The sequence below is a fragment of the Babylonia areolata genome, chromosome 2 (assembly GCF_041734735.1).
Source record: "Babylonia areolata isolate BAREFJ2019XMU chromosome 2, ASM4173473v1, whole genome shotgun sequence".
In the NCBI taxonomy this organism is placed as follows: domain Eukaryota; kingdom Metazoa; phylum Mollusca; class Gastropoda; order Neogastropoda; family Buccinidae; genus Babylonia; species Babylonia areolata.
The window spans coordinates 34,817,700-34,842,710 of record NC_134877.1 but is presented as its reverse complement, the minus strand read 5'-3'; the positions used below and the strand labels follow the sequence as shown (position 1 = coordinate 34,842,710).

The following is a 25,011-nucleotide window of genomic DNA, read 5'->3' as shown; positions in this document are numbered from 1 at the left end:
AATTCAAATGTCTTGCTGTTCCCATCAGCGAATATTTATTTGAATGCATTTTTGAAAGATTGGATCCTCAGTTTTGGAGGAGAACGTTAATTAAAAGCAAACAAACCTAAATAATGAAAACATTAGAAAACATAGGCGGCAGACACACCCAAAACTGGCAACACATAAACACAACAATAGCACCAAATCAGTCAAACAAACAGAGCACAGAGAAAGAGAGAGAGACACACAGACACACAGACACAGACATTGCTCCACACACACACACACACACACGCGTCCGTCCAATCAGAGTGACCAGTAGTCAGCGTTCGTGTTCACGTTGTCCGGCAAAATGGGCACGGCAAGTGGGGGTGTTTCAACATACAACGACAAATCTGATAATACTTTTCTTTCAGTTTAAACGATTCTTTATCATCGCCATTTTTTACGACTCAGTAATATAATTTCATCGCACACACCGACAGAAATATCATCAACAATGAAATTCAGCGGCGCAACAAAATTTACAGCAGTCATGCTGTAACCCCCACCCCGGCCAGCCATTGTTCTTAAGTCAATGTTGTGAATTGTATTGTTTTCATCCCTTTCCCTTCCCCTTCCTTTTTTCTCCCACCTCCCTTTTTTCATGTCTAATATCACTTAATGTGGATAGACATTAAATGAAACTGAGCACGCACTGACACAGACACAGACACACACACACACACACACACACACACACACCATACACTATTCCATTGAAAAACACGCGAAAGTTTTCGTTAAAATAGGACGCTAAAATGACATTATTTCGAAAGCAAACCACTACTCTTTTCTGTGATCGGCTCAAGGCCTGACTAAGCGCGTTGGGTTACGCTGCTGGTCAGGCATCTGCTTGGCAGATGTGGTGTAGCGTATATGGTTTTGTCCGAACGCAGTGACGCCTCCTTGAGCTACTGAAACTGAAACTGAAACTGTGATCGGATGAAGGTACATTAGCTCCCTTGGGTGATATAACTCTTTTGGATTTTGGTAGCGGATGGTAGTGATTAGGGGAGACTACTGCGAAGAACACGTACTTTCGAAAAAGGATTGCATTTGAATCTGTCGACAGGTCGCTGGCTTGACTATTTCATTCAGGACAGATACAAATTAGTGACAAGGTAATCAGTATTTATTGAAACGGTTTCCTTGCATGTTTATCCATAATTCTGTTATGATTATGGAGACAGTTACAATTAAAAGAAATATTCTTTTATTTATCATTAAAAGTTTCAAACACTGAACAGTGAACTTATAATTTATACGAAAAAAAAGTAACATAGCAGATCAAAATTAACGATATATCTTTTTTATAATCAGCGTCAGAAATGCACACTGGAGCGTGGGGGTGGGTGTAGAGAAAGAAATCAAAGCCAATGAAATAAATAAGGTTCGGCAACAACGCTAATGGTGTCCCGCATCCACATTGTGGAAAGATTGGTACAAATCGAAAATTAAGAACCAAACTGATCTTTTTGGCGAATATGTCAAGGCACATGAGAACGTTATGCATGTTAGAAAGATATATTCTTTGTTTTTTGTTTGTTTGTTGTTTTTTAAGTTGGCTGGGAGCTTATGCAGCCCTAGTTTGTTTGTTTTTTAATTGCATTGTTATTACATGTGTCTGAATTATTAGTGAATATAGTGGTACATGTTGAACAACAACAACAACGACAGTAAAAACCACAACAACGAAAACAACAACAACAAAAACACCAAAAATGCAACAAAGAAACAAACAAAAACAGGCAAAACATTTAAAGTAACATACAAAGTTACTTATCTACATTCCTAATGTTGTAAAACCTGTATTACAGAGTGTTAAAACCTGATCATCATGATCATGCTCCCTCATCCACAGGTCCTTATAGAATAACTTAGCAAATATCCTTTGTTTAAGAGGGAGTGGGAGGGTGGCAGGCGGGGGGGGGGGGGGGGGGGGGGGGGGGTAAGAAACTGTGCTGAAATTGTAACTCTAAACACCCCTCATTATTAGAACTGAATTTCAATGATAGTTTCAAAGGCTGGGGAAACTGATTGTACCTTGGGGTGTCTGATTGAATGTTATTCCAGGGTTGTTGCAACAACAGTAAGTACTACCAACAGAACAATGAAAAGGCCTCCAAAGATGAATCAGCAAGATTATTTTGTTCTTCATGACATAATTTTTTCTACAGAGATTTTCCAGCGATCTGTTATTTTGGAAACAGGAAAGTAAGGAAGAAATAACAACGTATCAACACAAGTGTTATTTGAGTGTCATTGTGCTTGACCTAGTAAATGATGAAGTGAGCACATATTCAGTCACTGTTTCAGAGTTCTTGTTGCATTGTCATTATGTTCTCATTATGTACTTCCCTATTCGGAGTATTCCGTTTAAATGTTGACATCAAATTGTAATGTTCTGACAGGGTCCATAATGTCGAGTCTGTTACCAGTGCTCGACATGTGTCAGCCATTGCCTCCTACAAACTGTATAACGGTTATGGAGAAAGAGGGAGAAATGAAGTTTGTTGAGTCAGATGCTTCATTTGCACCTGTGAGTATATTGTACATGACTGGATAGTTACTAATCCATGTAGGGCACATTGTCTGTAACAAATGTCATATATGGACTAATACTTTCATAGTGCTTCTGAATGTTACCAGGTCTACACTTATGTTGGTGTGTGTGTGCTTTAATATTCAGATTAGTAGATTTCATATGTCATTTTTCTTGTATAATTTAAAATCATATTAATATTATACTGCTTTAAAAACAACAACAACATTTTATACTAGTGTAGACCTTTTACAGATTTTTTATGACTACACTGACACTCGGTATGTATTGTGCAGATCAGAGCTTCCAATTTTACACTAAATCATAATCTAATTCCTCACTTGCACGCTTAGTGTGTATTTGCAAGCAGTGGTTATCATGGTAATGCCCAGGTTTTGATAGATATTCACTAACAAGTCTGAACCATATAGATTGTGATTATTCTTGAAAAATTGAATAGTTGATATCTTTTGATGATCAATACTCATTATACTACAATAATCATAGAACTGTCTTGTTATAATTCGTTAAACTGCCTTTAGTCAAAACTGGTCTTTGAATTCTTCTCTCCTTGCCTTTGTATTTTTTCAGTACATGTATATATATTTACATGTATTTTCAATCTACATCTACACAACCATGCCAGAAAAACAGCAAAAAAAGAAAAAAAAGAAGAAAAAAAAAGTACTCATCACTTTGCAGATTTGTCCAGCAAAAAACACAGCCACTCTGTTAGGGTTTAGGTTATTAGCTGAGGGATTTGTGTTATACTTTGTCGAAAGAAGTCTTTAATGTTGTCAGTCTTTTGCAAGAAGGAATTCAGATGTTTTTAGATTACCCGGGTTGACAAGCTTTCAGAGATTTTAGAGCCAGATAAATTGGAAGTCAGAAGTTTCTTTTGACAATGTGATGACTTAAGTTTCCAGTGAGTTGTCTTTGTTCCTGACAGGTTGAGAAGTACCCAGAAGTAACTGTGAGTGGGGATCAAACTAGGGCTTTGTCCCATCGTGAAAACATCAAGTCGGCATTCATCCCAGCACAGAGAACAGTGTGGCAAAGGGCTCGCCTGGCATGGTAAACACCAAACTGTATGAGTATGTGATTATGTGTCATGGCATTGTTTGTGTGTGCGTGCGTGTGCGCGTGCGTGTGTGTCTCTGTGTGTGTTATTGTTCTTGCTATTAATAAAAAGTATTATAGTATTACTTTTTGCAGATTAATTCTGCTTTTAATAATCTGATGCCTGATTGATGTACATTTTGCAAGTTTCAGGTTTCAGTTTCTGAAGAAGGTGTCATTGCATTCGGAAAAATTCATGTATGCTTCACCACATCTGCTCGGTGAATGCCTGACTAACGGCATAACTCAATGCGCTATTCAAGCCTTGAGTGCATGCATATATTTGTGTACCTATCAGAGTGGATTTCTTCTGTAGAATTTTGCTAGACGACAACACTTTTGTTGCCATGGGTTCTTTTTCAGTGCACCAACTGCTTGCTGCACTTGGGACCTCACTTTATCATCTCATCCTAATAATTAGATGCTCAGTTTGATTTTCCAGTCAAACTTGGGAGAAAGGCCAAGACTGGGAATTGAACCCTGACCCTCAGGGATACTGTACTGGCAGATGAGCATCTGAGCCATTCTGCCACCTTCCTCTTCTAACATTTTGCAAGATAATTATGGATGAGCCTAATTTTTATCTTTACATTTTGTAACAGGTTGGAACAAGGACTCTGTGAAGCGTTTGAAGAAATCGTCAATGGCAAAGATGAAGGTGAACAAGTTACGATTACTGAACTAGGAGAAAATATATCTGTTAAAGTGTTTACTAATGTAGATCATCATTTAGAAATATACAGTGATGCCAACTGTCCCATGTTCATTATGTTTTGTTGTGACTGCTCGCAGTTTGTTCCAGAATTACGGCAATGTCAAAACTGTTCAGACAAATTCATTTTCATCTGCCCACCCACCTGCTTTCTGGCTGAAATAACATCTAGCAACATGTTGTAGCTCAATTCTAAGATCACAGAATGATTTTCTTTATAGTACTGCCTTGGAAAATTGAACAAAAATAAAAATCATCAAAATCTACACACTTATTTTTCTGCCTTACAATGTTGTATGCCATGTGACATTGTGCCTTTAGCTCCTTGAAATATACTTTGCTGTGTTGTCTTGTGAAGTGTTTTATAATAACAAGCACAGTTGAATGAGACTTCCATTTTTTTGTTGTTCATTTTGCCATTTATAGATTGCTGACAGATTTCACAGATTGAGAGAAACATGGTGTGGTATATATGATATGGTACATTGGGAAGCAAAGAGTGTTATGACTGATCAGAAACAGATGCACTACTTTGTTCAATATATACTGATTCATTTTTGGACAACAGTTTTGAGGGATATGCCTTAATTTTTTTTTTATTGTGAATCTGGTGAGTTTATTGTGGAGCTTGGCACTATGTGTGCATTCACTGCATTCATAGGATCATGTATTGCTATGTGTGTGCAGTGAGCCACATGGTGTCAACAACAGCTTCAGGCTTGCTGAGTGTGGTCAGGGCCTTCAACTCCTTCAGTGGTGCTCTCTTCCCTCATATGTCTGTGAGTCGTCAGAAGTGGTCTCTCTGTTTTTGCAGTGAACTGAATTCTTATTGATGCATTTCATTAATCATCGTAGTTACTATCATTCTAGTCATCATCGCCATGTTGTTCCTGTACTTGATTTTTGTTTGATATATGGTGGTTGTGCTATGTAGGGTGATCGGTGAGAGAAGTAGAAATGTATAATGATAATAATGAACGCTTAAGACACAAATGCAGAAACTCGGACTTGTCAAGTGCTAGTGACAGTATGTTAGTTGTTAATTGTGATAGTTTGACTCCTTTTCTTTGCTTTCATATTTAGCTGCATCGTTGCAGAGGAAGTGCACTGCAGGTGAAGAAACTTATTTACAATCACTTCAGTCAAAGAAAAACAAGAGAGGCAAGGCCTTCAAGACTCGCTTGTGATAAATTAAGTCCCCTAGCATTAATTACAAAGTAATTTCCATTTTTTACTCTCTGCACCAAAACGTTTGCAAAATAAATAAAAATTCCATGCTTAGCAAAAGAAGTTCCTGTTTGAACAAAAAATGATAATAATGACTCCTCTTATTGTTGTGTCAGAATAAGAGGTCAAAGTGCCAAGTTTAGAGAATACAAAAAATATAAATATAACAGTAAATGCAGTTTGCATATAATTAGGCTTCATTTTTTATTTTTTGTGCCCATCCCAGAGGTGCAATATTGTTTTAAACAAGATGACTGGAAAGAACTGAATTTTTCCTATTTTTATGCCAAATTTGGTGTCAACTGACAAAGTATTTGCAGAGAAAATGTCAGTGTTAAAGTTTACCACGGACACACAGACACACGGACACACACACACACACACACACACAGACAACCGAACACCGGGTTAAAACATAGACTCACTTTGTTTACACAAGTGAGTCAAAAATGGATGTAGACCTCATGTGGACAAAAATTCAACAAAGAGACACATGGCAGGAGAGCTTTTAGTTACATCTTCAGCTACACACTTGAATTTGCTGCCATTTTCAGTCCATCACAGTCCCACACACCCTTCAAAACAAATCTAAAAACATTCCTATTCAAGTAAACCTTTGCACGATTTAAGCACTCGGTTCCATTGGCTGTTTTCTATTAATCCATATCCTGCTTGAAAACGCTATGCTTGTATGTTTTTTATGTACTACTATGACGACTACTACTACTACTACAATTTTTTTAGTTGATATTATTATTGTTTTTTGTGTTTGCGTGTGCAGCTATCAAATGAAGAACTGGTTGTGAAATTTGCAGAAGTGGCTGAATGGTATGTGGATTATCTCAGATCTCCACACCCAATCCCACAATTTTTTAAATTTTTTTTATCTATCACTCATTTCTGTGTGATGTGATAATTGTTTTAATTTCTTTGATGCTTTGATTATTCTCTGCATCTTCAGCTGTCTCTGTGTGTGAATTTCTTTGAAGCTTTGATTTTTTCCCCCTGCATACGTCTATGTCTTTGTGTGATTTCTGTCTCTCTCTCAGTCTGCCTCTTTCTTGATATGTCTTTTCTCTCTTTCTCTTCAATGTTTTTTTTTTCTTTTGCCATATGTATGTCTTATTTATTTGAATTGATTTTTTTAAAGCATCATAAAATTTGTATGTTTTTGTGTATGAATTGATGTCTGCCTCATGTTCTCCTCCTCTCTCCCTTTTATTCTGTCTCTCTCTTTGTCCTTTAGCTTTTCAGTGCAGTAAATATTTATTTATGTCTACATGATTTATTATGCATATGCTGTCTGAAGTTGTATTGATTTTTTTTTCTTTCTTATTCCTTTTTGTTGTTCTCAAATTTTTTGTTTTGCACCTTTCCTTTCTTTTTAGGCTTGCATGGAGAAAAGCATTGTGTGCTCGCACTTCAATACTCAAAATACGAACTTCTTTTTTTTTCTTTTTTATTAAGATTCTTTTATTCATTTTTTTTGTGGTTGATCTGTATCACAGTGTTGAACTGGATGGACACTTTGAGTTTTGTATTCATTAATTAAGACTATGGCAGTGCACATGTACACACATGAATTCAGTCAAAAATAATTGAATTAACAATTTTCACGGATGTAGCAATGGGTCTCACAAACAGCCATCCATTTTAACTCACGAGTTATGGAATATGGGAATAAAGCAAGCTGCAATGTGTATTGTGTTTGTGCAACAATTTGTGTTCTTATGTGTGTGTGTGTATGTAGTACATATATGTGTGTGTCCATGTTTTACACCATTTAAACATTCAATCAGCAGTTTGTTTGCTGTTGTTTCTGTGGATGTACGCGTGTGTGTTTCATACCATTTAAATTTCAGTGAATTTCTTTTTGCGATACTTTGAGGTAAAGAAGAATACTCTGCTCTGATTCAGGAGTGACAGTCCTGTGCGAGCCTTTGCCTGGCATCCCCATACAGCAAAGTTTGCCTTGGCCTTGCAAGACAATTCGGTGCATGTGCACTACTCTGGCAGTCCACTTGTACCGGTGTTGAAACATAAACTCCAGAAATGTGTGGCCCATTTGGCATGGCAGTAAGTGCACACTGAAGAGAGAGAGATGGGTGGTGTGTGCATTTACACATGTGTCTGTCTGTGTGTGTGTGAGAGAGAAAGTATGCATGGGTGCCACTGTATACACTGTGTGTTGTGTTAAAAGCAGTTAAGGGAATATGTTTGAAAAGAGGGAACATTTTTCAAAATGGGAAAGCTAACAAGCTAACAAAATTATGTGAATTTTTTTTTGGAGGGGGGAGGGTTGAGGTGGGGCAGGGCAGGGAGGGGGGGGTGGAGGCAGGGTCATGAATTTATGTGGTTTAGTTGTGTTTGATATTATTTTATTTTGAAAATGTCATTTTTGAGACTTTACGCCATCTATCAGGAGTAAAGGATTAAGCAGAAAAAAACAACAACAGAAGTGTTGATTTTTTTGTGTGGGTATGTGCGTGTATCATTGTATGCATGTGTGTGTGTGTGTGAGAGAGAGAGTTACAGATGGCAGTTGTCTTGGCAGAAAATAACAGTTGTAAGCATAATCCATTATAAGGCTCTGACAGTGAACTGACTGTGTGTGTGTGTGTGTGTGTGTGTGTGTGTGTGTGTGTGTGACTTGAGATGATATCTGTCCTGTTATGTGTGTCATGGAATGGCAACTGCCAGCTTGTCAAGCAGTGACCGCCACACGTGTACATACCATTGGGCATTGGTGTTACAGGCCTCTGTCTGCCTCTGTGCTGGCTGTTGCCAGTCAGTCAGCTGTCCTGATCTGGCACATTGAGCCCACCTCCCTGGCGGCAAGGTATGTCACGGTTCCTACTTCTCAGTACAGCATTACTCTTCAGTCTTTGTGTGTGTGTGTGTTTGTGTGTGTGTGTACGCTTGTGTATGTGTGTGTGAGTGAATGAGTGTGTATGAGTGAGTGAATGTGTGCGTATGCTTGTGTGTATGTGTATGCTTGTGTGTGTGTTTGTGTGTGTGTGAGTGAATGTGTGTTAATGAGTGAGTGAGTGTGTGCGTATGCATGTGTGTGTGTGTGTGTGAATGTGTGTGTATGTGTGTGTGCATATTCATGTTTTATTTTCAATTAAAAAAAAAAAGTTGCTGCCTTAATCATCCAAACTAACTTAGTGGCATAACTCCCATGCTGCACTCCCAAAGATAAGATATGATAAGTGCGTGTGATGTATCCATGAAGTGGATGACCCATCCGGGCTTTACTGTGTGGTCCCAGTCTTGCTTTGTGAGCGCACAGCATACTCAGCTCTGGGTAAGAGCTGGCCACAGGCTGAAAAAAAACAACAAAATATTTGTGATTGGGGTTGAACTTGTGTCCTCCAGGTCAGTTTGAAACGCTAACTGCTTTGCCAAGGCAGCTGGTTATATTTCTCTGTGTGTTTGTTTTTGACTCCTTGGATTTGTATGACACTAGGACTACACATTTATTTTTGTCCTTTTTTTTTGTGGTTCTCTTAAGATTTAAAAAAATATATACATTGATTTTAAGGAAAGGTGCTTTTGATTTTAACCTTCTTCACTGCAAAGAAGTTCACTTGTGTGGAAATATTCAGTAAATTTCAAAAGTTTGAAATTCAGTGCTGTGGATTGATTTTCCATGCCCAGACATACCCTCAATCAACTGTGCTATAAACATAAACAAGAACGCCAGAGAATCGACAGACAGGCAGAAAATACGAAAAAAAACTTAGCCGTATGAAGAGTACAGGAACAGGAGTCATGATGGCTGCCAGAAAAAGAGGGCGCTAGCCAGTGGGACAAAGGGGAGGTTACCTACTTCCGGGAGGTTATCGGCTGTAGTTTCGTTTTCTCCGCATAGGCGGATAGTAGTTTGCACAGTACAGGAATGTCAGACCCCTGCCGGAGTCTGCACTAGTTGGGTCACGGTAAGTATGTTATTTAAACGTAATTTTAGATAGAAAATTTCCTTTATTTATGTTTCTCCTCTCTGTCCTCTCATGACTCCTGTTTGCTGGGCAGGCCGTCTACCAGCTCTGTACAGGTGTTGCAACACAGTGGTCACTGCCCAGTCACTCAGCTGGCTTGGGATCCAGCTGGTAAAATCCTTTTGTCAGCCTCTCCTGTGGATACTGCTGTCATGGTATGGGTTTAGAAGAAAAAAAAGTACAGTATTTTGTATGTTTGATTTATGCTGATAAGATGTGGGTAGAGCATGGAGGAATATCTCTCTGTGATAGTTTGTTGAAGTTGAGAATGTTCTGTAAGATCTGGCCAGCAGCAGTGGGGATGGGATTTGTGTGTGTGTGGATTGTGTGTGTGTGTGCGTTAATTAACCTGTCTGCTGTTACATTTGGGTGTGTTGGGTGGCCAGAAAAAAATATTGATCAGAGAAGGCAGCTAGAATGATCTAGTTATTATCAGTACTTCTTTTTCTTTTCTTTTTTTTGGAGGGGTGGGGTGTGTGTGGGGGTGGGGAATGATAATTTTTCATGTTATAAACTGAGGTCCCCATTTTGTTTGGTTCCTTCAGGCCTGGAACGTGGCCAGTGAGAGCTGCACCCCACTGCGCTATGTGGGTGGGGGAGGTGTGTCCCTGCTGGCCTGGTCCCCTGATGGGAGCAAGGTGATGGCTGCTACTCCATCATCCATCTTCAGGTGAGCTTTCGGCAAAGAGTCATACTTCATGACAGTAGCGCTTCAGCTCAGATGAGGAGTTTTTGCTGAGTGTAAGGGATTTAGCCACCATATTTTGGTACGGTTGTTGCATTTTTTTTTTTTTTTTTGTAAAAGTTTACTTTAGGCCTCCCAAAACAGTATTGCTGCTTGGTTAACTGTATGTGTATATGTATATATATATATATATATATATATATATATATAAGAACCCACATGTAGAAGTCAGTGATTGAGTTGCACATTCAAGTTAAAGTCTGCATGTAGAAGTGAATGTATAAGAGGATTGTTTAATATCGTCATCATAGATGAACAGACTATAGATAAACAGACATGCAGAATATGTTCACCTGTGTTGGAAAGGACATATCAGCACATAATCCAAGCCCAAGGACAGCCTTCAGTTTCCTGCTACAGAACTAACCTTTGTAGACTCTATCATGCTGCTTTGGACATGTTTGAAGGAACTGACTCACAGTACAGTTCACTCAGTTTCAGTTTCAGTAGCTCAAGGAGGCGTCACTGCGTTCGGACAAATCCATATACGCTACACCACATCTGCCAAGCAGATGCCTGACCAGCAGCGTAACCCAACATGCTTAGTCAGGCCTACAATACACTACAGCATGGGACAGTGCGATGAAGACACTTGTAAACAGGACAGACAGTGATAGTTATAGATACTGATATTGCTGGGTGAATGTGTTACCATGAAGGAATGTGATGTTGCAGAGTGTGGGACACGACCAACTGGAACTGTGAAGTGTGGTCTAACCTGTCTGATCGTTGCACTGTGAGTCTCCACCATACTGTCTGTCTGTCTCTTTGTCAGACACATCTGCACGCTCACATGCACACATGTATGTGTCCGTTTTCTGAGTGCATGTTCACACTAACGCACACACATTCTCACTCACGTGCACACACACACCACAGACAGACAGACAGACAGACAGACAGACAGACAGACACACATATACTCATTTGTTCACATTCACACACACAATACATACACATACACATGCATGCGTGCGCGCGCGCGCACACACACACACACACACACACACACACACACACACACACACATAACTACAAGGACACCCTTCTTATTCCACACCTGCCACCTCCTCCCCCTGCCCCATACATATATGAATGCATAAATGATGCAGCCAAAACAGACTAATATTCTAACCCCTTTCCATCAGTATTAAAATAAAGCTTTCATGTATGATATATTTGAGGCATGTTTCTGGCCCAGTTGCACAGTATCCAGCAAAAAAACATGGTATGTGTAATTTCCATTGTATGTCACCAGAAAAAAGAAATTTAATTGCACATACTTAACTGTGACCCACTAGTGCAGACTCTGGCAGGGGTCTGACATTCCTGTCCTGTGCAAACTACTATCTGCCTATGCGGATAAAGCTAAAGTAACTACGGCCGATAACCTCCGGAAGTAGGTAACCTCCCCTTTGTCCCGCTGGCTAGCGCCCTCTTTTTCCGGCAGCCATCTCGACTCCTATTCCTGTGCACTTCATATGGCTAAGTTTTTTTTTCGCATTTTCTATCTGTCTATCGATTCTTTGGCGTTTCTGCTTTTTGTCCAATTATGTCTTCAACCAGGTCGCAAAATTATGTGGCTCAATTGGGAAATCGGGCTAAAATTATGGCATGATCGTAATCGATTCAGATTTCCTTTGTAGGATATGACTGCCTTATACTGGGTTGATTTTGGCTCCTGTGGGCTGCTTAACATGGAATTGTTATGTTTCTGGCACACAGCTTTCAGCTCTGCAAACACTCGTTTCTGATGGTGAGCAAAATATGATCTTGGAACAATATATGTGAGCACTAGTAACAACCTACACTCCCACACCGATCCTGCCACTCTGCGTTTTGGGTCTTGTTGTTCACACAGGAATGACGCATGAGTCATGAAGGTTTTGTCCCTTGTTGCTTTGTGCAGTCAGCCTGCTGGAGCTATGACGGACTGGTGTTGCTGTTTGCCATGGAAGGGGACGCGGTGCTGCACGTGGTCAAGTTCGGCACGTCATACAAGGGAGTCGTGGAAGGGAGCCTCAGTCCTTCATGGCCAGCCGTGGCAGAGTACAAGGGAGCGGGTGTTGCCAGTGTGGTGGCAGACTTGTCCGAGGTCGTTCTGACCGCTCAGGATGGGGGCAGGGTCAAGTGAGTGAAACATGCACACACACACACACACACACACACACACACACACACAACCACAAGCACACCCTTCTTCCTCCACACCTGCCATCTCCTCCCCCTGCCCCATACACATATGAATGTATACATGCAGCCAAAACAGATTAGGCTCTAATATTTTAACCCCATTCCATCAGTATTACAAAAAAAAATTTCATGTATCTTACCAGCACTGATGATGGTCATGTTTTCTGTATTGGACACTGTCAGGTATTATGTGATCTTTGGATTTAGTTGCTTGCAAGGGCAAGTGAGTGAAATGGAATGCCCTGCTCAACCTGTTACCACCCTTTACGGCACTCATGTTTTCTGTTTTCATTTCCATTATGACCAAGGATGCTGCTGCTGTGAAGGTCCATTTTCCAGTTACTTCCATGCCCAGTCTTCTTCTATCCCTCACTTTTCACTCTTTTCATTCTTACTGGTTGCCATTGTTTTTTTATTTTATTTTATTATTATTCTTGAAAATAATTTTCTGGATACTGTGAGGTTTTGTGTGATCATTTGGATTAATCACAGCTGTTCAAGTTCTAAACAGAACCGCACACTTAGCCGACAGCGAGCTCCTGTGGACAGCACTGATAGTGCCAGACCTGTAAACTCGTTCGGCCGCTGTGCCCGCCTAACACTCCTCTGACCCTTCTTTGTCTTGTATTTTGGGCGGGCTTGTGAGCATACATGAGATTCTGTGGCATTAAAGTTTGTACTGTCGGATAGTTCAGACATTTCTCTTTCTGGTGGTGGTAGTACCTTTCTCCATAGGAACCGGTCTTTTGATATCGCAGCATTTATTTGTGAGAACTGTTTGCTGGCAGCTGTGACTGGCAGTGGTGTATTTTTCACAGCAGAAATTCGTGAGTAGGGTTTCCTTCACCTCCTCTTCTCTCTCATTTTCTTTCTTTCCTTCCATATTTCTTCCCTCTCTTTCTCTTGCTTACTCTTTGTTTTTCTTAGTTCACCACCTCTCTCTTATATCTTTTTTTCTCTTTTTTTGTACTTTTTCATTCAGTATTCATTCATTCATTCTCTGTCTCTCTCTCACTAGAGGACCAGAATCTGTCGTCCTTTCTGTTTGTCAGTCTTTCTTATTTCTTTCATTCTTCTTTCTGTTTTTTCAACACGTGCTGTCCACTTATATCCTGCTCTCTCTCCCTCCCTCATCACTCATTCTTCGCACTGCATCTCTCGTCTTGCATTTATTCATTTTACTCTCTCTCTCTCTCTTTGTCTGAATTAAAGAAATCATTCTCTCTCTCTCTCTCTTTGGATTATTAAATAAATCGTTCTCTCTCCCTCTTTATCTGAATTAAAGAAATCATTCTCTCTCTCTCTCTCTCTCTCTCTCTCTCTCTCTCTCTCTGTGTCTCTCTCTCTCTCTCTCCTCTTTGCCTCATTCACTCTCTCTCTGCACCCCCCCCTCTCTTTCTATCCTCTTATCCTCATCTCTCTTTGCCTCACTCACTCTCTCTTCGCCCCCCCCCCCACCCCCACGCCCCCCCCACACACACCCCTCTCTTTCTATTCTCTTATCCTCATCTCTCTATCTCACTCTCCGTCACAACAAATTAAAATTTATCAATCAGACATGTCAATCCTGCTACTGTCAACTGCGGCGCATCAGTTCCATCCGGAAATATCTGTCCATTGACGCAACATCTAGACTTGTCGTTTCTCTCATTCTCTCTCACCTTGACTACTGTAACTCTCTGTTGTCTGGTTTGCCTGCTTCATCCATTCAGTCCCTTCAGTGCATACAAAACTCTGCTGCCCGACTCGTCCTCAGAAAGAAAAGATCTGAGCACATCACTCCTCTTTTGCAACATCTCCACTGGCTCCCTGTCTCACACTGAATAAAGTACAAGATCAGCACTCTATGCTACAAATGTATTCACAAATCAGCCCCTTCCTATCTCTGTGGCTGCCTTCTCCTCTACACTCCATCTCGCTCACTACGATCAGCTTTGGATCCACTCCATTTACTCACACCCAGATTCAAACACTCCACTGTTGGCCGCCGTTCTTTCTCTGTCTCTGGACCTTGCAATTGGAATGAACTTCCTCTTTCACTTCGTCAAGTCTCCACACTCAGCTCTTTCAAGTCTGGCCTTAAATCCCAAAATAGCCTCCCTTCCCTGCCTCTTCCTTGTCTTCAGTTTCTCCAGTTTTAGAGTTATGCGTGCGTGAGAATGACTGGTGCGAAAAGCGCTTAGATTTGTCTATGCACAAGATTCAGCGCTATATAAATACCACTATTATTATTATTATTACAATCCCTCCCCCCTCTGTGTCTATTTTCTTATCTTCATCTCACTTTGTCTCTGACTTTCTCTCCGTCAGGGCAAGCTAGCCCATCCAGCTTGCTGGGGGTAAAGAGTGAAAAGTAGTAACCTGCTTGCAGCTCCACACTTGACCACGTTAACTGTTAGGCAATTTATGAAGTGGACAATTGATTAAGACTTTTTGATAATGTGTCTGTCCTTTCTTCTGACAGAATAATCAGTTTAGTGATTACTGCCAATGACTGAATGGTGATGACCACCACTTTCACAAACCAGTCAGCAGACACTGATTTTTTTTCTTCAAAATACTAAAGCTGCCATCCAGATATGTGTCGTGACTGTTATTCGCTTCCATGTGTGTGATTGACTGAATCAGTGTGTGTCAGTGGAGTACTTGCACAAGCTACAATAGTTGAATCCTTTGACACGCTACAACTTCTCCCAGACTTTCCAATGGTCAACACAGGTTAGTGAGCAGCATGCCATTGTATTATACTGTGCTCGGAATGCATTTTGCGTGTTGTGTTAACTCTGTGAAATTAGATTTAGTGTGTTCAAAATGTGTCAGAATGCATGTTTTAACAAAATGGTGATAAGCATGCCTACTTTTTCGAACAGGTATCCTGAGAAAAATAATCAGGGTATCATATTCGAATTTCCTATCGTTTTGAAGCTAAGACTGTATTCTTTAAAACCGTACTGTTAATAAAATGATTGTGGTGACAAGCAGTGTGTTATCAGATGTTAAAGAAGATGTGTTGTTTTCTCTCTGTGGCCGCTGCGATCACTCGGCACAGCACACACCACTCTGCTGGTCTTTCTCCCTCCCTACAGCTGGTAACAGCTAGAGGCGCGACATGGAAGAGCACCCATGGCACTTTGTGCTGCTATCTCTTCCAGGCCACAGTTCTAACCATCCCGGCTGCTGCGTGTTATTTTTAATCGGTGCCTTTCCTTCCCGAGTTGAATGCGGGGTCAAGTTCGTGACTGCGTTGAACTAAAAGTAAAGCGCTGAACACGTGTGTAATTGCTTATAAAGGAAGAGTGTGAAATTAGCTTGCAAGGGCATTTTTTTTCCGATTGATTGGAATATTCTTGTGCTCATATCAGAATGCTTTTAGTGGGTTTTTTTCAAGGTGTTCATTTTCCTTAAATCTCTGGTGTATTTTCCTTAAGAATTCAAAGAAACCTATTCTGACAGAATGTTTTCCTCAGTCATTGTCACCCTGCAGTTGGAAGCACATTCTCTCTCATCTCATCTATCCCTTGACCCGTGGGTGGGTCGTTGGGGCACCATGGATGACTGCCTGGTCAGCTCGCGCCACCTGCCTCGGTCCTCAGCGGCCCTTTGAGTTGTGGCAAATGGCAGGCCCGTCCACTCTTTGATGTTGTCCTCCCACCGCTTTCTCTGTCTGCCTCTCTTCCTCCTTCCTTGTACGGTACCCTGCAGGATGGTCTTGGCTAGGCCGTCTGATCGTGTGACGTGTCCATACCAGCGGAGCTTGCGTTCCTTCACTGTGGTTAGCAGGTCTTTGAATGGGCCAATGGCGTTTTGGACTCTTCTTTTCACTTTGATTTGTTTGTCTTTTCACATTGATTTCCAGTAAATAATCAAAGAGACAAACAAGCCAGAAATAATAATTTCCTGGCAAATCCGCATGTCAGTTAAATCCAGAGGCACCTGAATATGATTTTGTCTGTTATAGTGAGTGAATCCCCTTTGGTCCATTTGTTAACAGATTCTTGCAGTCTTTAATTTTGTTTCGTCTTCAGTAATTCAAGTATATGATTAAATTGAGGTTTTTGTTTTTGTTTTTTGTGGATGTTACAGGGTTGGGGGATTTGTGCACCAGATGGCGTGGAACTGCACTAGCGAGCGTCTGGCAGTTATGTTTAAAGGTAATTCCCTATGGCCTTTTTTTTTTAGGCCTGTAAGGTCAAATGGTACAGTGATGATTCCAGGTTGCTTCATTGTGGAAATTCTGCTGTTTGCATTTATAGATTGTGGCGAAGCGTGTGGGGAGGAGGGTGGGGTGGGGGGGATTGTGGGTGTGTGTGTGTAAGACATTTTTGAAATGTTGTAACAGTTTGGATACAGCTTCTTGTTGTAAAGCAGTTGTATTTTACATTTTAAAAAATGTGGTTTTTTGATAATCCATTATTCTTTGGGACTGTTTCAGGAGGGGATGGCAAAGTGTCCCCTTACGTAGCCATCTTCAAGACGTCAGTCCATCCCATGATACAGGTTATCCCCAGGTATTGTTTGTCTTTTTGTTTTGTATCTGTACATGTGCTTCTGTGCATTTGTTTTTGTCTTTGTCAGCCTGTGTGTGTGTGTGTGTGTGTGTGTGTGTGTGTGTGTGTGTGTGTGTGTTTGGGTTGGTGCATATGTGTATTTAAATCTGTTTTACAGATTTAAAGTGCATACTTAAGAAAATTGTGTTTTTGTGTATAGACATATTTCATATATATATAAAGCAGAAATGTAAGAAATTGCCTATGTGTATATAAATCTGTCTTATAGATGTAAAGCACAAGGTAAAGAAATTGTTGCACCTCAATAACAAAGTAATATAACTCTTCTGTTCACAAACTTAAGAAATTACATATCTGTACATAATCTTTTTAATATATTAAAAGCACAAACAAAAGAAATTGTTGTACTGGGATAATAAAGTAACACGGCTATTCTGTTGCAGTGGCTTTGTGAAGGGTCATAGCTGTGAGATTCCTCGACACATCTCCTTCCAGCCCAGCTTTGAGAAGGGTGCCCTGCTGACTGTGGTCAGTGGTCTCTTATTGCTAGCAAATGAGTAAAAGCTACACTTACGTAAGGCATGTTCATAGTCAAGATGAAGGAAGAATTAACTCATTCTGCCTTATTTACTTGTATACCCGCACTGTAGATCCATCCATATTATTTGACTGTTTACAAGTATACTCATGAAAGTGCATGAAGCTGCTGCTTCTTTGTTCATGTGCTGTGACTCCCACATTCACTCATATACATGAGTCAGCTTTTACGTGCATAACTTTTTTTTCTTTTTTTCCCCCTTGCAATGAAGGTTATATTTTCTCTTCAACATCATCACCATGACAGTTTTCCTGTGACAAGTTGCATATTACATAAGAATGGTAATAATTAGCAAGGGTATTTTCACACACACACACAAGAAAAAGAAAAGAAAATTATTAAAAAAAAAAACAAAACAAAAAAAAACCCATAAAAAATCCACTTATAATGTGACACCCTGATTCCCAGCTAGCTGCACACATTTGACAGTCAAATAACATAGTTTCACAGGAGACATCATAGAACTACAACTGCCCCATTGTTACCAAGTTAACATGGTGAGTGTTTTCTAATATTAGTAGACAGAATTCTTCTTTTATCTAATTAATTATGTCAAGTTATCATGAAACAATAGTGCAAATACATATCATTTGTTGGGCACTGCTTCTTTTTGCTAAATAAAAGTATCCAAAAAGAAAAAGGAAATGGAGTCAGGGGTTTTCAGTGAGCAGGTTTTTGTAATAGCACCAGTTGGCAGAGAATTCATTTAGTCTAAAATTTATACTTGCTATGTGCTTTTCTATTTTGTATCTATAGGTAAGTAGTATTCTAAATATATTCAAGTGAGGCTGACTGTTATCCAGTTTACACTTATAAATGTAGGATTTAGCTACCAGAATAATAAAATCAAATACCACATCAGTTTTGATGTTCCCACCACATCCAAACAAAACCAGGTTTTCAGTTAATCTCAAATTTGATGTTAATTCACAAGTTTCATTAAACATAGTCTGAACATGTTTCCAAAAAGACTGTGTAACTTGGCATTTCCAAAAGATATGATCAATACTGTCTTTTCATTTTCACAAAAATTACAGTTAATGTCATTCATTATTCCCATTTCTTTAAGGATTACATTTGTTGCTAAAATTCTATGGATTATTCTAATCTGAAGCCATTTTAAATTGATATCTTTAATTTGTTTTGTTTTAAGGAAGCATTCTTTCCATTTGATTTCTTGTAGTAATTTTTCTTCCCACTTCTTACAACATTTGGGCTCTGGTCCACTATCACACATGATGTTGTGATACAGTTGTGTTCCTTTTTTTAACAGAATGTAGTGTTTGCAATGCAGCATTTTCCTCTGCTATGGTATTAACATTTATAGGTTTGTTACACTTTCGTATGAAATTTTTAACTGACATTTTTATTCCAGTAAAGGTCACAAAATCATTTGTTAAATCATATTTTTGTCTGAATTCTGTAAAAGTTAAAAATTGTCCATTCTCTCCAATAAAGTCAGCAACTTTTTTTAATACCTTTTTCAATCCAATTTTACTTTTTTTTTTTTTTTACCCCATCCATGTTGGCAGTCATACTCCGTTTTTTTGGTAAAGCGCTTAGCTAGAATGAAGTATTCTCATTCAGCTATATTAAGTTTCTTACTTAAAAGTCATACTGAAATGTTTTTTTAATATGCCACATCATCACTGTTTGTTGCTGCATTGAATTTTAGCGAAGCATTCGACTGAAGGTCATTGTCTCATAGCCAAACAAGCATCCCAGAGGGTGCTTAAATAGGTGATGAACAATGACAGTGGTGATAATGAGGATTCTTCCCATTTGGATACCAGCTCTGGCAGCACAGCTGGGCAGGGGAAGGAAACCCGTTGCACTCATGGCGAAGAAGAATATGAATACTAATCTAAACTTGTGTATAAATCTGCATATACAGATGTGCAGGTGCACATGATCATGTTCATAACGAAGATAGTTGTGAGAAATCAGGGGAGTGAATATTGTAATCTGTGTAAATCTACATATACAGCTGTGCATGTGTGCATGAACTTTCCATGCATACATCGATGTATACATCAGAAATGAACACAGACACATTTACACACAGATTTGCACAATACTATGCAAGCACCCTCCCACACATATGTGCAAGCATAAGCAAACATGATGTTTTTATAGTTAGTGCTAGTTATCATGGAGGTTTGCACAGAAAAATGACATATTTTTTTGTATTGTTGGGTTATCACTGATGTGGTGTGTGTGTGTGTGTGTGTGTGTGTGTGTGTGTGTGTGTGTGCATACATTTTTATGTTTTGTGTTTCATGGCTTTGTTTCAGAGTTATGTGTGTGTATGAAGTTGGGTGTGAAAGTGCTTTGGTTAATTTACATATAAGATATAGCAATATATAAATACATTTATTATATATATATATGTGTGTGTGTGTGTGTGTGTGTCCAGGTGTGGAGCAGTGGCAGAGTGGGTTATATCCCCATGTACTTTGTGGTGAAGGAGAAGATTGGGTCTTTCCAGTTCCAGCATTCTGCCCTGAACGGTCACAGCAGCCGACAGCTATACACAGATCTCATGTGATCCACATACTTCCTATTTGGTGGTTCTTCTGTTGTGCATGGGGGGTGGGTGGGTGGGTGTATGTGGATGTGTACCTCCATGTGTGTGTGTGTGTGTGTGTGTGCGTGCTTGCATGCATACACATGTATATATGAAAAACCAGTGTTAAGAAATGGAGTGCTTATGAACTTGATTTTGGTATGTGAAGTTGTGACACACATTAGAAGTCTTCCTAACTCCAAGTGATCATTAAAAAGAGATTTGTGTTTGTATAAACTCTCTTTGTCACAACAGATTTCTCTGTGTGAAATTTGGGCTGCTGTCCCCAGGGAGAGAACGTCGCTACAGTGACCCTTTTTTTTTCTACCTGCAATTTTATTTGTTTTCCTATTGAAGTGAATTTTTCTACAGAATTTTGCCAGGGACAACCCTTTTGTTGCCATGGGTTCTTTTACATGCGCTAAATGCATGCTGCACATGGGACACTTGGTTTATTGTCCCATCTGAATGACTAGCGTCCAGACCACCACTCAAGGTCTGTTGGTGGTGGAGAAAATACTGGCGACTGCCGGTGTGGTTCGAACCAGTGTGCTCAGATTCTCTCGCTTCCTAGGCAAACGTGTTACCTCTAGGCCAACACTGCACTTCAGGAGCTCAGTTTCATTTTTTTGTTTTTCTACTTGAAGCTCATGTCCCTCACATCTACTTCCTCAGCCCTTTTGCTGCCAGGGAGATTTAAGTGAAATCTATTTGCCAGGGTTTCCCCCAACCACCCCCTGCCCCCCTCCAAAAAAAAGGGTACATATTTTCACAAAAAAATCTGTGAGCTTTGTTATTGTTTAGAGACCCATAAAAGTATATATTTTCTGAAAGGTAAATGAATAAAGATTACAAAGCGTATGATGTTGTATTTTTCCAGTGACATGTAATTGTTTTGAAATCGGTGTTTTGTTTTTGTCAGATTTTCAGTTTGTTCATTACAAACATTAGTCTGGTCATTTGCACAGTAATATGATATTTTCTGAGTGAATGGGTAATAACTGTACTCACAAATTATACTAGAACAACCACAATAAAAAAAAAATAGAGACATATACACAAATAGAGACGTGCACAATTCTGTGTGACTACTCAAGTGATAACTACTTTGATGTGATTGTCCAGTCTTTTCAGTCAAATCAGTTTTCTTGAAAAAATATCATCATGCCCATCAGTAAAGTCAGAGCCAAGAACTGTCTCATGACAAACACATTTATATCTGTCGATGCTGAAAGTCTGGTATATATATTTTTTGTTTTGCCTGCCTGGGTTTGCCTTTACCTGTTGGAGGGGGGGGGGGGGGGGGTGGCAGTGGTAAAATCTACAGCATCCTTTCAGAAGGCATGGTCAAAATGAAATGAAGCAGAAATCAGAAACAAGCAGGATCAGAGTTTCTTGAGGTATCTTCTTTTTTTTTTAACCACTGGCCATATCATTAGCTGATCACAAAATTATATTTATGGCTAAAATGCTTGGTCAATTCAGTAAATTTCACTTTTGTGTTAATGTTTTTTTGTTTTTTTTAATTATTTCATTATATAAAAAAAGGAAGTTCAATACCTGTTTAAATCAATAAATGTTACAGTTTGGGGAATTAAATACTTGTTTTATTCTGTCTTGTGATATTTGTTTTTCTATATATGTATTGTGTTGTGTTGTATTACTTTTTGTCGCAACAGATTCCTCTGTGTAAAATTTGAGCTGCTTTCCCCAGGGGGAACTTGTCACCAGTGCAGTTCAACCATTAATGTTTTTTCATGTTTTTTCTTGTCTGTCTGCAAGCATATTTGTTTTAGTATCAAAGTGGCTTTTTTCTGCAGGGACAACCCTTTGAGTTATGTGGGAGATGATTCAAAACAAGGTATATATCACAGACACCTTTGCAGCTTCACTGTCATAGGACTAAGGCTGTGACAGGCCTACATTCTGGGCTTTGACACAGTGACAACAGAGAGCTGTTCCATTTTAGAAGAATGTCTAGGACATTGTGCTGCTGAAATTCAAGTTAGGCTTCATATTCCCTACTGACAACCTCAAGACGTGTTCTTTAAAACAAAACAAAACAATAAATAAACAAACAAAACCCTGCAGAATAAACAACAACAAAAAAAAAACAACAACACAAAACACACACACACACACACACACACACACAAAGCAACAACAACAACAAAAAAAACACCAAACAAAACATTTATGTTGTGTCTGTTCTTTTCTTGTTCTTCTAATCTTATTGTTCTTGCATTTTTTCCCCATAACCTTCTTTGCTCAGTGAATGAAGGGTTTGATGAAATGTCTCTGATCGTTCAAAATGATAGGTGTTTTGGCATTGTTGAATGATGAAGTGTGAGAGCCACAGGAGCATGTGATAATGAATGAGGAAAATATACACTATTTGTTTTGATTGAATCTTCTTGGAGATGTTCTTGTGAGTTTTGATGAGATGTTGTTAAGAGTTTTGTAAATGCGAATGAGAATACAGGTAACCATGACTTATCCTTGTGAATGTATATTTGTATGTGCGTGCATTCATGTGAGTGTGCTGTTGTACCCATGTGGGCAGTTGTGTGTGTGCTCATGTGTATGTATTTACTGACTCTGCAGTAATAAAATACATGCGTACATACCTAACAGTTTTGAAGTAATAAAATGCTACATACATATCCAACAATTTCTCCCCCCTCCCCCGCCTCTCTTTTCTTGTCCTTCCACACATGCATACATGGATGCACAAATACATAATGCACACACAAATGTGCATGCACATGCATGTGTTCATATTCACATACATAAATATCAAATTGTATAATGATAAAATATGCATTGGCAAAGTTTACACATCTCCTTTAGCGATACATATGAATTTGTTCTTTTGTCATGCTAATAAGTTTGTATTGCTATGATTGTAAAATGTACTGTAAGCGTGACATTTCATTGCATCATATAAAATGAATTCTTGTTTGTTTTGAAGTTAGTTGTCTGACAAAGAATGGTTGGCACAATAGAGCATGGATGGATTAAAACAATTATTATTTGACAACATGTACAAGTCTGTAGGTATCTTTGGTTGCTTTCAACAGACCCTCTTTAACAGTTACTTAAATTTACGGACACATTGAAACAGTTTTTGAGATTCATTGTTTCACAGTTGATATTGACTGGTCTTTCTTTGGTTGCTTCAGTTAACCCCCCTCTCTTACCCACACCCACCCCCTTGTTCTCACCTGAATTGTATCTCAGTTATAAGCTTTGAGAAAAACATGCTGTACTTGCCACGGCTGCTCAGCCGAGCACAAAATCCGGCTCTTTAGTTGGCCGAGCAGCGTCTAGCGTCTTAGGTCAAAAATTTTTTAATGCCAGACTTTCCCACCGCACTCTGTACTGACCGGCACATTCGCCGCGGTATTTCTGGCCCTGCGCGCCAAACTGGGACACTGCCTTCTTTGTTTCACTCGGCCCCGCAGTCCCCGCCCCACTTTTCCCACGTTTTCACAGCATCCACACATTTCCTACAGCGATTACAGAAAGTTGAATTATTGCTATTCCTGCTTGTATTATTGGAGTGCAGTTTGATTTGATTTACACAATTTCATTATTTTATCAACATCATCGTTTCATTTTTTTTAAAATTTTTTTTTTTACCTTAAAAATCTTCGTCTTTCTCGTGGAATGAAGGGCACGGCAGTGCCATAAGCCGACAGACACTCACCCCGCTCTCCATCCCCCTGCTGCTCACTCTCACCATGCTACAGTGTGTTCATTTAAACGTTTGTTGTGCTGCCAAGAAAAATCGCACAACTCAAAAGGTAAGCTGATCTGCATGCAGGCATGCTATATGTTCTGTGTGTATTTACGATGTTACTGTTCTAAACGCCTGTTTTCTTAGAGAGGGATTTAAACTTAACGATTTTTGCGATCATGTTTCTGCTTATCCTTCTCTTCTCTTTCTTCATTTATGTTTCAGCCGTTGCCACAACAACCGCTATGTAAGAAAACATATTGTGTTTGGAGTCAATGGAAAGCTTATTTTGTGTTCTTTTTAGAAAACCACTTCTTTAGTCGTTATTTCCGATCCATCCGAGGAGATGATGCGCGAAAAAACAAAGCAGATTTACCGCCGAACAAGCGTACAGCGAGTGCCGCTGGCGCGGCCTGTTTGTCAGCCGCGTTTATTTATATCCATGCCCTACTTCCTGGGTTCATGAACTTTCGCTGGGCCAACTAAAGTGCCAGCACTGAACACCCGTGTTGCTTCATATTAGTGCCATGAATCTGATTGTCACATGAAAGCTTATGAACAATTTTGAGCACTTTGGATGTGTGTATGTGTGTGTAAATATATACATTTATACACACACACTGACTGAAACCATTTATTGTCAGATTAACTGTTTGTTGTACTGACATTTTCGCAACCATTTGAATAAATATTAACTGAGCAACACAAAGAAATTCTAATTTGAGGAGGAAAAAAAGAAAGAAAAAAAAGAAGATATGAATTTAAAAAGAACATATTTAACAAATCGATTTACCAAATTTCATTAATTATACACACACACACACACACACACATAATTATATACATGTGTGTGTGTGTGTGTGTGTGTGCGTTTCCCATGCAGTGCTGAATCAATGTGGAAGAAACTGACTAACTGCATGTTTCACACATAAAGTTTTACCTTTCAAACACAAACACATTCAACCACAGGACATACTGCACCATACACACAAAAGCAAACCATCATGAATATGTAATGTTAACATATTTTCATAGTA

General features: G+C 39.4%; 1 protein-coding gene across 1 annotated transcript; it reads left to right on the top strand.

Annotated features, from left to right (window-relative positions):
- The first annotated feature begins 1,041 nt into the window (after positions 1-1,041).
- Positions 1,042-22,732, top strand: LOC143300535 (aladin-like). The gene is made up of 16 exons (XM_076614285.1): positions 1,042-1,145; positions 2,436-2,563; positions 3,516-3,640; positions 4,288-4,343; positions 5,085-5,176; positions 6,406-6,452; positions 7,542-7,700; positions 8,380-8,463; positions 9,660-9,780; positions 10,171-10,295; positions 11,046-11,106; positions 12,280-12,500; positions 16,647-16,714; positions 16,996-17,071; positions 17,515-17,599; positions 20,086-22,732. The coding sequence occupies exons 2-16, from the start codon at positions 2,444-2,446 to the stop codon at positions 20,215-20,217; spliced, it is 1,572 nt and encodes a 523-aa protein (XP_076470400.1). The 5' UTR covers positions 1,042-1,145; positions 2,436-2,443; the 3' UTR covers positions 20,218-22,732.
- The last annotated feature ends 2,279 nt before the right edge of the window (positions 22,733-25,011 follow it).